Genomic DNA, 12,405 nt, shown 5'->3' with positions numbered 1-12,405 from the left:
CAAAAGATAAGGCTGAAACATTCACAAGAAGTGCTGAGTGGATGATCCATCTTGGTCTCCTCCGGAGGTTCCCCCAACATTACAGATGCCAGTCTTCAGCCAATACAATTCAGTTCACACGATAACAAGGCACTGAATACTGACTGCAAAGGCTACGGGTCCTGACAATATTACGGCAATAGTACTGAAGACTTGAGCTCCTGAACTTGCCACACCTCGAGCCAAGCTGCTCTAATACAACCACAACTGTGGCATCTACCTGGCAGTGTGGAAAATTGCCCAGGTGTGTCCTGTACATAAGAACAGGACAAATCCAACCCAGCAAATTACTGGCCTATCAGTCAACTCTCCATCGTCAGCAAAATAATGGAAGAAGTTAGCAACAGTGCTATCAAGCGGCACTTACTTAGCAATAACCAGCTCACAGACGCTCCGAGTGGGTTCCCCCAAAATTACCCTGCTCCTGACCTCATTACAGCCTTTGTTCAAACATAGACAAAAAAGCTGCATGCCAGAGATGAGGTGACAGTGACTGCCTTTGACATCAAGACAGCGTTTGATGGAGTATGGCATCAAGGAGCCCTAGCAAAACTGGAGTCATTGGGAATCGGGGTGGGTGGGGGGACCTTCCGCTGGTTTGAGTCATACCTGGCACAAAGGAAGATGGTTGTGGTGGTTGGAGGTCAATCATCTCAGCTCCAGGACATCACTGTAGGAGTTCCTCAGGGAAGTGTCCTAGACCCAACCACCTTCAGCGGCTTCATCAATGACCTCCCTTCCATCGTAGGGTCAGAAGTGGGGATATTTGCAGATGACTGAACAATGTTCATCACCATTCGGGACTCCTCAGATAATGAAGCAGACCATGTCCAAATGCAGTAAGACCTGGACAATATCCAGACTTGGGTTGACGCGTGGCAAGTTACATTTGTGCCACACAAGTACCAAGCAATGACCGACAAGAGAGGATCTAACTATCGCTCCTTGACATTCAGTAGCATTGCCATCGCTGAATACCCCACAATCAACTACGTGGGAGTTAGCATTGATCAGAAACTAAACTGGACTAGCCAGATTAATACTGTGGCTACCAGAGCAGGTCAGAGGTTAGAAATCTTAAAGTGAATAACTCACCTCCTGCCCCTCTCAAAGCCTGTCCACCATCTACAAGGCAAGTCAGGAGTGTGATGGAATACTCTCCACTTGCCTGGATGAGTGCAGCACCAACAACACTCGAGAAGCTCTATACCATCCAAGACAAAGCAGCCCGCTTGATTGTTACCTCTCCCACAAACATTCAATTGCTCCACCACTGACTGGAACAGTGGCAGCCATGTGTACCATCTACAAAATACACTGCAGGGATTCGCCAACGTTCCTTAGGTAGCACTTTCCAAACCCATGACCATTACCACATAGAAAGACCAGAGCAGCAGATACCTGGAAGCCCCGCCACCTGGAGGTTGCACTCCAAGTCAATCACCACACCGACTTGGAAATATATCACTGTTCTTCACTGTCGCTGGGTCAAATCCTGGAACTCCTTCCCTAATAGCACAGTAGGTGTACCTACACCTTGGGGACTGCAGCGGTTCAAGACGGCAACTCCACCTTCTGAAGGGCAACTAGGGATAGGCAATAAATGCTGGCCTAACCAGTGACGCCACTTCCTGTGAATGAATTTTTAAAAAGATGTGAGTAGGTGAGTTTTGATTGGCCTCTCGGGAGTGGGGTGTGACGTGAAGAGTGAGGGACAGGAGTCATGCCAGGGGAACAGGTGGAGGCTCACCCGAGCTGTCCGAAGAAGTATTCTTGCGACACTGCATGCCAGTCTGCCTGGTGAGGCTCACAGCACAGAGCGCCTCGCCCACCTTGCCCAGAGTTGGGTCACTGTCTGTGCAGAGTCTTCATGTTCTTCCCTTGTCTGCGTGGGTTTCTTCCGGGTGCTCCGGTTTCCTCCCACAGTCTAAAGATGTGCATGTTAGGTGCATTGGCTATGCTAAATTGCCCTTAGTGTCTCTTATGGGCGAGGTGTTTTCAGAACCCCAAAATGTATCATGGAGTTCAACCAACCTCTCCCTTTAATGGATTTGTTGCTTTTCCTAGCACATGGCTTTTTGCCTAGGTGTGGTATTACAATTATGGACATGTGGATTTTTGAACACAAAACACTGTTTATTCCATGAACTCAACTTAACATCTTAAATAAACATTGGATCTCTTAACACTCCTTACTTCAAAGATAACTCAGAAAATATTGCAACAGTAAATAACTCCTTAAAATGTTCCTTCAAACTTCCAAGAGACTTAACATCTTTAAACAGTATCACATCAGGTTAAAGGATATATATATATTTTCTGTAGAATGGCAGAGATATATTAGCTTGGGTGACTTCAGCTCCAGCACCTTGCTTTCTTCATGCAGCTCTCTGGAAACCCACAGACACACCCACGCTTTCTCAAACCTGGCTTTCTCCCTTCTAAGCATATCACAGCAAACCAGAACTTCTCAAGCTGCTGTCTCAAACTGGCTTTCTACTTTTAAACTGCTTTCAGCAAAACCAGCCAGGCATTTTTTAAACTGCAAAATGGCTGAACTGAGCTGAGCTCCACCCACTCTATGGCAGCACCATTTTCTTAAAGGTACATTGCTTAAACATCATGTCTTAAAGGTACCCTCACATGACAGTGTCCAAGAAAGGTTAGGTGTGGTTACGGGGATAGGGTGGAGGTGTGGGGATAGGGTGGAGGTGTGGGGAAAGGGTGGAGGTATGGGGATAGGGTGGAGGTGTGGGTTTGGGTAGGGTGCTCTTTCCAAGGGCCGGACTCGATGGGCCAAATGGCCTCCTTCTGCACTGTAAATTCTATGATTCTATGAACATACCATTAACAGATTCTCCTATTTTCTTTTTGAGTAAAACTTTATAACACGCACAGTGGGCTGTATTATCCAGCCTCCCAGGCTCTTGTTTCTTGGCAGCAGGAGATGGTGCGCTATTCGTTGGCGGGGGTATTCTCTATTCCCACTGCTGTCAATGGGAATTTCCATTGAAACCACCCTACGCTGCCGGGAAACCACAAGTGTGGATGCACTGCCAGTGCGACCAGAGAATCCTGCCGCTAGCGAACAGCCAGAGAATTCCAGCCAGGATTTCAAAACCAAGGAAAAGAAAAAGTTGATACGTTTTCCATATTTCATATAACCCATCATAATACAAGATGCTCCTCACAAGTCTTTTTGTGCAAGCATTTCTTTTTGTAAAACAATTAACGACAGGATTCCATGCAGGATGCTAAATTACCATTATTCTGATAGGTGTGATCACACACTTCACAGTCATCAGTATTGTATCAAAATTTCACACCATTTTCTATTGAATTTAGTAGCCCTGCGCTGACGCTTACAATTCCAAGAAATTGTAGTTTTAAATAATCCCTTAAACTTAAGGTAAATTTTCGAGTTGATCTTTGGTGAATTACAGATAGTTAATCTCATACTCATAAAGTACAAAAACCACACAGCTGTTTGCGAAGTTAACTTCTTTGCATTTGAAAAGAAGAAATGCCCAGATATCGGTGTTAGCTTGTGTCTGTTTCTTCAAACTTTCAAGTAAACTTTAAAAAACTTTGAACACTCTGTGAAGCAATTCAACTAATTAAAACATGTCTTCTAATCCTTTTTATGCACCCATGGAACTTTATGCAACCATTTGTCTCGATTATCATTTAGATGATCCTGTCATCTTTCCATCTTCAGTCGATTCTCCACTGCAATTTTGTTCTCTGTTTGAAACCTGCATCATGTTACCTCTTCACCTTTATTCATTATATTTTACTGTTTCTGGAATGTTCAGGCACATAAAGTGCTATTTTATTCTTGGATCTTGTCTTCATTGATGTATTCATTCAGAAGACAGCATGGGGTTGTACCAATTACGCAATATAATTTCAGTTTTCCTTATCAGTTTTCTTTCTTCCATATATAGGCTCTTTGCTGGGCTAAGGCACCATGGCTAACCCTTCAGAACCTTACAGAAGTAATACAATATTATTTATAATTTATCTCAGAAATGCTTGGGACAGGGTTATTACTGAACTTCATAATGGAAAGAAAAACTTTAAAAGGAACTAGGAAAGATATACACCCAAACGTATGCTTTCTTCAACAGATGTTGATTGACCTATTGTGTACTTCCAATGTTTACTATTTCTATTTCATTGATGAAATTGGGCAGTTTGCTTGTCTGCACTGGATTGCAGTTATCATACCAGTGCCTTAAAACCTGGGGAGATTGAATCTACTGAGCTAATTTCAATGCAAATGCAACCATTGGTTTGGTCCAACAGTGGTCACAAGGGATGCATTGTCACTTATTCTAAAAGACTAATTTGCTGCCTATATACCAAATGCATTTACTCATTAAACAAATGGACCTTCAAATTAGTTTCTGAAGGAGAAAACATCAATCTGATGAATGGGGTAAACTGCAAGATGAAAAGACTGTTAAATTATGTAATGTCTTTTTTTTTATACATTTCTTTACAAACAGGGCAATCTGCAAATACACCAGGTACATGTTAGTCAAGATGGTCAGGTAAGTGCTTTTATGAGATCAGTTTGATTTACTTATTTGACAAATATTCCCACACAGGTATTTGCTACTTTCGAGCACTTGGCAAATTAAGTGGTCTTTAATATCATTGCAGTAAATTTGGTGTATTGCTGCTATTTTTGAAAGGCTGTAATTAAACAAAGACAATTTTCAGTAGGGAAATTAGATTATCATCATGGTTAATGCCATATCAATGTAATGTTTATTCATCTCATCATAAGTCTCAAATATTACTTTTGAAATGATTTCAAGACTTCTTCTGACATTGCATCCTTTTAATGAAGTACCTCAGTTACTAAATAAAATATAACAACATATGCGCAAGATGAATTGATTTTTGCAGTCATTTTATTATCCTATACTAAACCTAATTTTCAAGGAAAATGTAGGTATTTTAAAAGTTATTTTAAAATGCCAATGCTTGCAAATTACTTTGTGCATTCTGTTTGATAGTCCGCATGACATTTTTGCTGCATTTTTTTTGTTTACATAGAACATTACAGCACAGAACAGGCCCTCGATGTTGTGCCGAGCCATGTCCGAAACAGATCAAGCTATCCCACTCCCTGTCATTCTGGTGTGCTCCATGTGCCTATCCAATAACCGCTTGAAAGTTCCGAAAGTGTCCGACTCCACTATCACAGCAGGCAGCCCATTCCACACCCTAACCACTCTCTGAGTAAAGAACCTACTTCGGACATCCCTCCTATAACTCCCACCCTGAACCTTGAAGTTATGCCCCCTTGTAACAGCTACATCCCCCGAGGAAATATCTCTGAATATCCACTCTATCTATCCCCCTCATCATTTTATAAACCTCTATTAAGTCGCCTCTCATCCTCCTCCGCTCCAAAGAGAAAAGCCCTAGCTCCCTTAACCTTTACTCAGAAGACCTATCCTCCAAACCAGGCAGCATCCTGGTAAATCTCCTTTGCACCCTTTCCAATGCTTCCACATCCTTCCTATGGTGAGGTGACCATAACTGCATACAATACTCCAAATATGGTCTCACCAGGATCATGGACAGTTGCAGCATAACCCCACGGCTCTTAAACTTAATAAACGCGAACACACTATAGGCCTTCTTCATGGCTCTATCCACTTGAGTGGCAACCTTCAGAGATCTGTGGACATGAACCCCAAGATCTCTCTGTTCCTCCACATTCCTCAGAAACCTGCCGTTGACCCTGTAATCCGCATTCAAATTTTTCCTACCAAAATGAATCACCTCGCACTTATCAGGGTTAAACTCCATCTGCCATTTTTCGGCCCAGCTCTGCATCCTATCAATGTCTCTTTGCAGCCTACAACAGCCCTCCACCTCATCCATTACTCCACCTCATCCATTACTCCACCAATCTTGGTGTCATCAGCAAATTTACTGACCCACCCTTCAGCCCCCTCCTCCAAGTCATTGATAAAAATCACAAATAGCAGAGGAACCAGCACTGATCCCTGTGGTACACCGCTGGTAACTGGTCTCCAGTCTGAAAAATTTCCATCCACCACCACCCTCTGTCTTCTATGTGATAGCCAGTTACTTATCCAATTGGCCAAATGTCCCTCTATCCCACACCTCCTTACTTTCTTCATGAGCCGACCATGGGGAACCTTATCAAATGCCTTACTAAAATCTATGTACACGACATCAACTGCTCTACCTTCATCTACACACTTAGTTACCTCCTCAAATAATTCAATCAACATCTATAATGTTATATAAAAATTTAGTTCTGAACAGAAACATTTCATCTGATGAAACTAATTGATTTACAGTTGTGTTACAATTTTTACAAATATTATTGTAAATACTCGTGTAAAGGTTGTTCCCTTACATTTTGTCAAAAATTTAGTTGTGGAAATCCGGCTTTTACATGAGGGTTTGAAATCCATCCTCTCCCATTTTCATGCTATCACAAAGTTGCCAAGTTGGAGACTGTCCCACTAACTGCTCCCCAAAAATAGCACAATAGGAGGTTTAAAATAGTTTTTCTATTGAATTATTATTTATAAATCATAGCCTCCATGGTGACAGATATTAATTTGTACACACAATTCATCAAACTTATTAATTCATCAGAAACAGAAGCCATATGTACAGATTTCTACAACAATATTCAGTTTTATTTCAAAAGCACAGAAAAGAATATTATCTAGCAACCAAAGCATGCATTGAATGTTTATTAAAATCCAGAAAAATCATCCTCCTGCTCATCTTGAGAACCAAGTAATGCATCCCAATCTGTTCTTGAATGACATCATCATGTCGATTATCACCATCACCTTCATTAGCAATAATGTCGTCGTTAGCCATATAATTCCACAAGTAATGATCTGCTGTGCCATCTAGTACATTGGTATACAATATTTCTTGAATAATTTAATGATCATCTCCATTCTGATTTCATCCCAGGTCGCCGCAACCCATTCATTCAGGGTTGCTCATGTTGGAGCCTGTATGCCTCCCTTGATGAATGTCTTCTCTCTTCCGATCATAAAGTTTTTAAAAAAAATTTTGAGTATCCAATTCTTTTTCTTCCAATTAAGGAGCAATTTAGCATGACCAATTCACCTACCCTACACATCTTATGGGCTGTGGGGGTAAGACCACGCAGACACGGGGAGAATATGCAAACATCACATCGACAGTGACCTGGGGCCGGGATCGACCCTGGGTATTCGGCACCGTAAGGCAGCAGTGCTAACCACTCCACCACCGTGCCACCCAATTCAACTTCCGATCATTAAGTAATTCCACTTTTCCTCATGCTATCCTTGAAGGGATTAAGGCTTGTCAGGCCACTGGGAATCATTGTTACAGACTTAACATCAGCAACAACTGCATCGACAAGATGTGATCTGACCATGTCCCAGTTTTATATTCATTCAATGGATGGCTAGGCCAGCATTTATTTCCCATCACAAGTTGGTGGTGAACTGCCTTTTTGAACTGCTGCAGTCCATGTAGTGTAGGTACAGCAACAGTGCTGTTAGAGTTGACGTTTTTTTTCTTCCATGATACTCCTGATTGAAAACTCCAAACTCTCCTTCGCCATATTTTCAAGCCGCCTTCATCCAGCCGTCCTTTACCATGAATCTGGGTGACTACTCCTTTTGGGAATTGATGTTTTAGGAGGGTTTTTCTCTCAAATATCACTATTGGCTTAAGCTTTCTCCCATCAGACATGCATAACAGCAGAACAATACAGCAAAGGAACAGGCCCTTCGGCCCTCCAAACCTGTACCAGTCATAATACAACCCTTGATCAAAACCCTTAGCACTTCCTAATATCGTATCTCTCCATACTCATCCTGTCAATGTATTTGTCGAGATGTCCTTTGAACGCGGTTAATATATCTGCAAGAGAACATTGAATAATACTCTTTTACATGGCAGGTTATCTTCACTAACACTTTTCTCTGCAACTTTGCTTACCATTTGACTGGCTGGCATGTCAAAATCCATGCTCCCAATCTTTCCCAATCCCAAGGCTAATCTGCATTCATTCTTTTGCTGATGTTTGACTATAAATCCACTGAAATACAGTAACCCATCATCAAGTTCTGTTGAGAGATGGTATGAAATCTTGGTCTTCTGCCACAATACAAAATTGTTTCCCTTTGTAAATCTGCGTCCAGGGTGGCTTTGAAATCTGCAATGTCTAATTTTCTTGCTTGCTTCAGGGCCAAGATTCAGTTAGATCTTTGAGAAACTAAGAGTTCATTCTGGCGATTGTCATTGTATTTTGCAGCTTCATTTCCCAGTGTAACCACGTGCTAGATTTTCCTGTTTGCACCAATATTCTGAGCCATCTGACTAACCCATGGAGAAATTCCTCCAATCTCTAACGTTCTTCTCCGATATGTTGAACTTTATAGCTGCTGCTGAGAATTATTTGCCTTCTGTGCAATCTAAATGATTTTACCGGGCTATGTATCTGCTAATTCTTGTTGATACAATATTACCATATTAGAGGGCAGTTTTGGCAGAAACGCTGTGCCCACCAGCAAAGTGATATCCTTGAATCAAATGTTGATGTGCGCATTTATGAGGAGCTGAACAGCCACCTCTAGTGGTGTGCTATTCCATAATCCTATCAATGAATAGGTTTCGACCAGGACAGGTTTGACTCCATCAGTGAGCAGGTGGTTAAATCCACTAGGAATTTGGATTTTTCAGGTCAAGAGTTAACTTATGCACATATACACCAGAAAAGTGAATGGTCTTCTGGTCAAAACTCAAGGGTTGACTTTTGCGCGAGATCGACCATTATTCAGGAGTATATATGGTAATTCATGCATGACAATTATCAAGATTTCAAATTGCTGCCAGCATTTTGAGGGTCCAGACAGCCTGTAAATGCTGGCTGACACAAAGCACCCCACAACCTATTCTCTTGTCCTGCTTGTTGTTTCCACTTCCCATTGTGCTCCTCCCAAGGTCAGTGTTTGATGTGCCAGACAACTATACACACAGCACACCAGTGTAAATGATGCAGAATGCCGCTGTATATTGGGGATGTGAACCCTCAGTAGAATTTCCACTTCCAGTATACACCGGTGGCATTCAAAGCTACCAGCACTGAGAAAATCGCAAAGAAAAAGAGCAGCACCTTTCATTTTAAAAAAAGCAGCAATTAACATTTTGATTTTTAATATAGCAATTAAATCATGATTAGCACAATACCTAACTGAACAGTCACTCTCCCACATCCACATCCCTCATTCTCAAACTGGAAAAAGATAAGTTAATGAATTGCTGTTTTGAATTGAATTAATTATTCAATTGTACCAGTATACAATTAATTTCATAATGATCATCTACCAATCTGTAACTTTCATTTGCATTTTATGGTTAGTGCAGATGGACTGATAATTTTTCTAATAGAGCAGAATTCTCCTGAGCATGAAGATTTTAACAAATAATTGCCCTGTTGTGGCAATTTACCGATGTGTTTTATTTTAGTGTGATACCCATCGAATGTGCAGGATTGATGAACTTATCCCAATGTATTAAGAATTATTTTTGTTTGGATAGTAGCCAAGTAAAATTGGATATTGACTGAAAATATTTAAAGGTATCTTATATTTTATAGTGGGGAACTATGTGTTTCAGGGTTTGTTTTTATTCTGTAGTTCATTAGAGGGCAGTACTGCAACACTGGTAATTGTATATTGAGTAGGTATGATTCATCTTTTGGCAAAGTGGACTTATCTCTTCCTTGATAATTAACAACACAAGGATCCATTGGCTGTGGCTGCCATACCACACAAAGAGTTTGAGACAGAATATAATTATTTCATATATCAAGTCTTGATCTTATTTAGCCCTTAACTATCTGCTTTACCAGCAGATGTTCTCCAAAGAAAAATTAATTTTGAGCAGAATACATCTGGACTAAAAGACTTGTGACTTTTGAACTTGTGAAGTAGGATGACTACGCCCCATTTTTACTACAGTTTATTCTTTCACAGAATGTGGGCGTTGATGGCGGGGCTGGCATTTATTGTGCATCCTGAATTGCCCTCGAGAAGGTGGTGGTGAACCGTGCCTTTAAACGTTGTAATCCATGTGGTATAGGTATACCCGTTGTGCTGTTAGGAAGGGATTTCCAGGATTTTGGTCCAGCGACCGTGAAGCAATGGTGATATAGTTCCAGATCAGAATGCTGTGTGTTTTGGAGGGGGTCGTGTCGGTTCTCATGATTCTGCTGCCACTGTCCTTCTAGGTGGTAGAGGTCGCAGATGTGGAAGGTGGTGTTAAAGATGTTTTGGTGAGTTGCTGCAGTGCAGATTGTAGATGATACACGCTGCTGCCATGCTATCAATGTTGGAAGGAGTGAATGTTTTTTAAAATAAATTTAGAGTACCCAATTCATTTTTGCCAATTAAGGGTCAATTTAACGTGGCCAATCCACCTACCCTGCACATCTTGGGTTGTGCGGGCGAAACCCATGCAAACACGGGGAGAATGTGCAAACTCCACACGGACAGCGACCCAGAGCCGGGATTGAACCTGGGACCTCAGCATTGTGAGGCAGCAGTGCTAACCACTGCGCCACCATGCTGCCTGAGGGAGTGAATGTTTAAGGTGATGGATCAAGAAGGCTGTTTTGTCCTGGATGGTGTTGATCTTCTTGAATCTTTTTGGAGCTCTACTCATCCAGACAATTTGAGAGTCTTCCATCACACTCCTGACTTGAGCCTTGGACAGGTTTTGTGGATTCAAGAGGTGAGTTACTCTGCAGCATTCTGCCACGGTAGTTATATGGCTAGTCCAGTTCAGTGTCTGGTCAATTGTGACCCCCAGGATGTAGATAACGAGAGATTCAGTGATCGTAATGCCATTGAATACCATGGGGAAATGGTTGGATTTCTTTTTGTATATAGTTACACATGTTGCACACTTTTTATATGGGCACATCAGATGGCCTGGAATGCTCAAACAGTCCTCTTAAAGTATGCACAATGTTCATCAAATAAGTTTTTTCTTTGTGTTTTCTGGTTAATAGAATTAATTTCATTTTATGCATTATTAATTTTGTCAAATCCTGCATTGTTAAATTTTTTGTTATCTTTGCACATGGTATTTGAGTTGGAAAATATAGTTATATGTGGACAGAAAATACCACCGGATTTCTGGAGCAGCACTTTCAGTGATTGAATAAGTCAGATTAAATACCAGCCAGAAACTGTCTGCTGTGTTAGTATTGTTTTCCATGTCCTTCATTACAACATTAGAGTCTTATGACCCCGAGATGAACTTCCAATTGGATATCTACTCCATCAATAAGGATGTCTTAATTCTACCTCTGTAACATCGCCCCACTCTGATCCTGCCTCAGCTCATCTGCTACTGAATACCTCACCCGTGCATTTGTTACCTCTAAACTACACTATTCTAGTCCTTTGCTGGCCAGCTTCCACCTCCAGAAACATGAACCCATCACAATTCTGCTGCCTGTATCCTAACTTGTACAAAATCCTATTTGAACGTACAAACAAGGAGCAGGTGTAGGCCATTCAGCCCTTCCACCCTGTTCCGAATTTAATAAGATCATGGCTGATCTGATAGTAACCACAAATCTGCATCCCGCCTACCCTTGATGACCTCCCATCCCCTTGCTCATGAAAGGTCTTTTCACCTCTGCCTTGAAAATATTTGAAGACTTTGCTTCCACCACTTTTTCAGGAAGTGTTTCAAACACTCTCAACTCTCCAAGAGAAAATATTTCACCTCATCTCTGTTTTAAGTGGGCGACCCCTTATTTTTAAACAGTATTCTGTTTAATTCTAAATTCTCCCACATGAGAAAACATCCTCTCCACATCCACCCTATCAAGGGACCAGTTGCTAGTCAGAGTTTACGTACAGAGGTATCAAATCCACATTTTCTTCCTTGAGAAATCGTCCCCTCTGTTTGATTCGTTTGTATGCTAACTGTCTTACATTGCAGACATCTTTTCAATTCTAAATGAACAGAACCTCAAATTGTAAAGCAAGGATGATGATTGCTTTCGGCACATAATCACCCTCTCGCGTACTCGCCCTCCCTCGCACTCACCCTCCCGCGCCCTCACCCTCCCGCGCCCTCACCCTCCCGCGCCCTCACCCTCCCGCGCCCTCACCCTCCCGCGCCCTCACCCTCCCGCGCCCTCACCCTCCCGCGCCCTCACCCTCCCGCGCCCTCACCCTCCCGCGCCCTCACCCTCCCGCGCCCTCACCCTCCCGCGCCCTCACCCTCCCGCGCCCTCACCCTCCCGCGCCCTCACCCTCCCGCGCCCTCACCCTC

The 12,405-nt window shown here is 42.2% G+C and overlaps 1 protein-coding gene across 5 annotated transcripts in view; it reads left to right on the top strand.

Moving 5' to 3' along the window:
* banp (BTG3 associated nuclear protein) overlaps nucleotides 1-12,405 on the top strand; it is a 314,498-nt gene that overhangs the window by 212,383 nt on the left and 89,710 nt on the right. For all 5 annotated transcript variants that reach the window (XM_072518077.1, XM_072518074.1, XM_072518076.1 and 2 more), the window contains one exon: nucleotides 4,551-4,595. In XM_072518077.1, coding sequence (XP_072374178.1) covers nucleotides 4,551-4,595 — 45 coding nt within the window. The remainder of the gene's footprint in view (nucleotides 1-4,550; nucleotides 4,596-12,405) is intronic.

This window comes from Scyliorhinus torazame, chromosome 10, assembly GCF_047496885.1.
Source record: "Scyliorhinus torazame isolate Kashiwa2021f chromosome 10, sScyTor2.1, whole genome shotgun sequence".
In the NCBI taxonomy this organism is placed as follows: Eukaryota; Metazoa; Chordata; class Chondrichthyes; order Carcharhiniformes; family Scyliorhinidae; genus Scyliorhinus; species Scyliorhinus torazame.
This window is presented reverse-complemented; position numbering and strand designations above follow the sequence as displayed.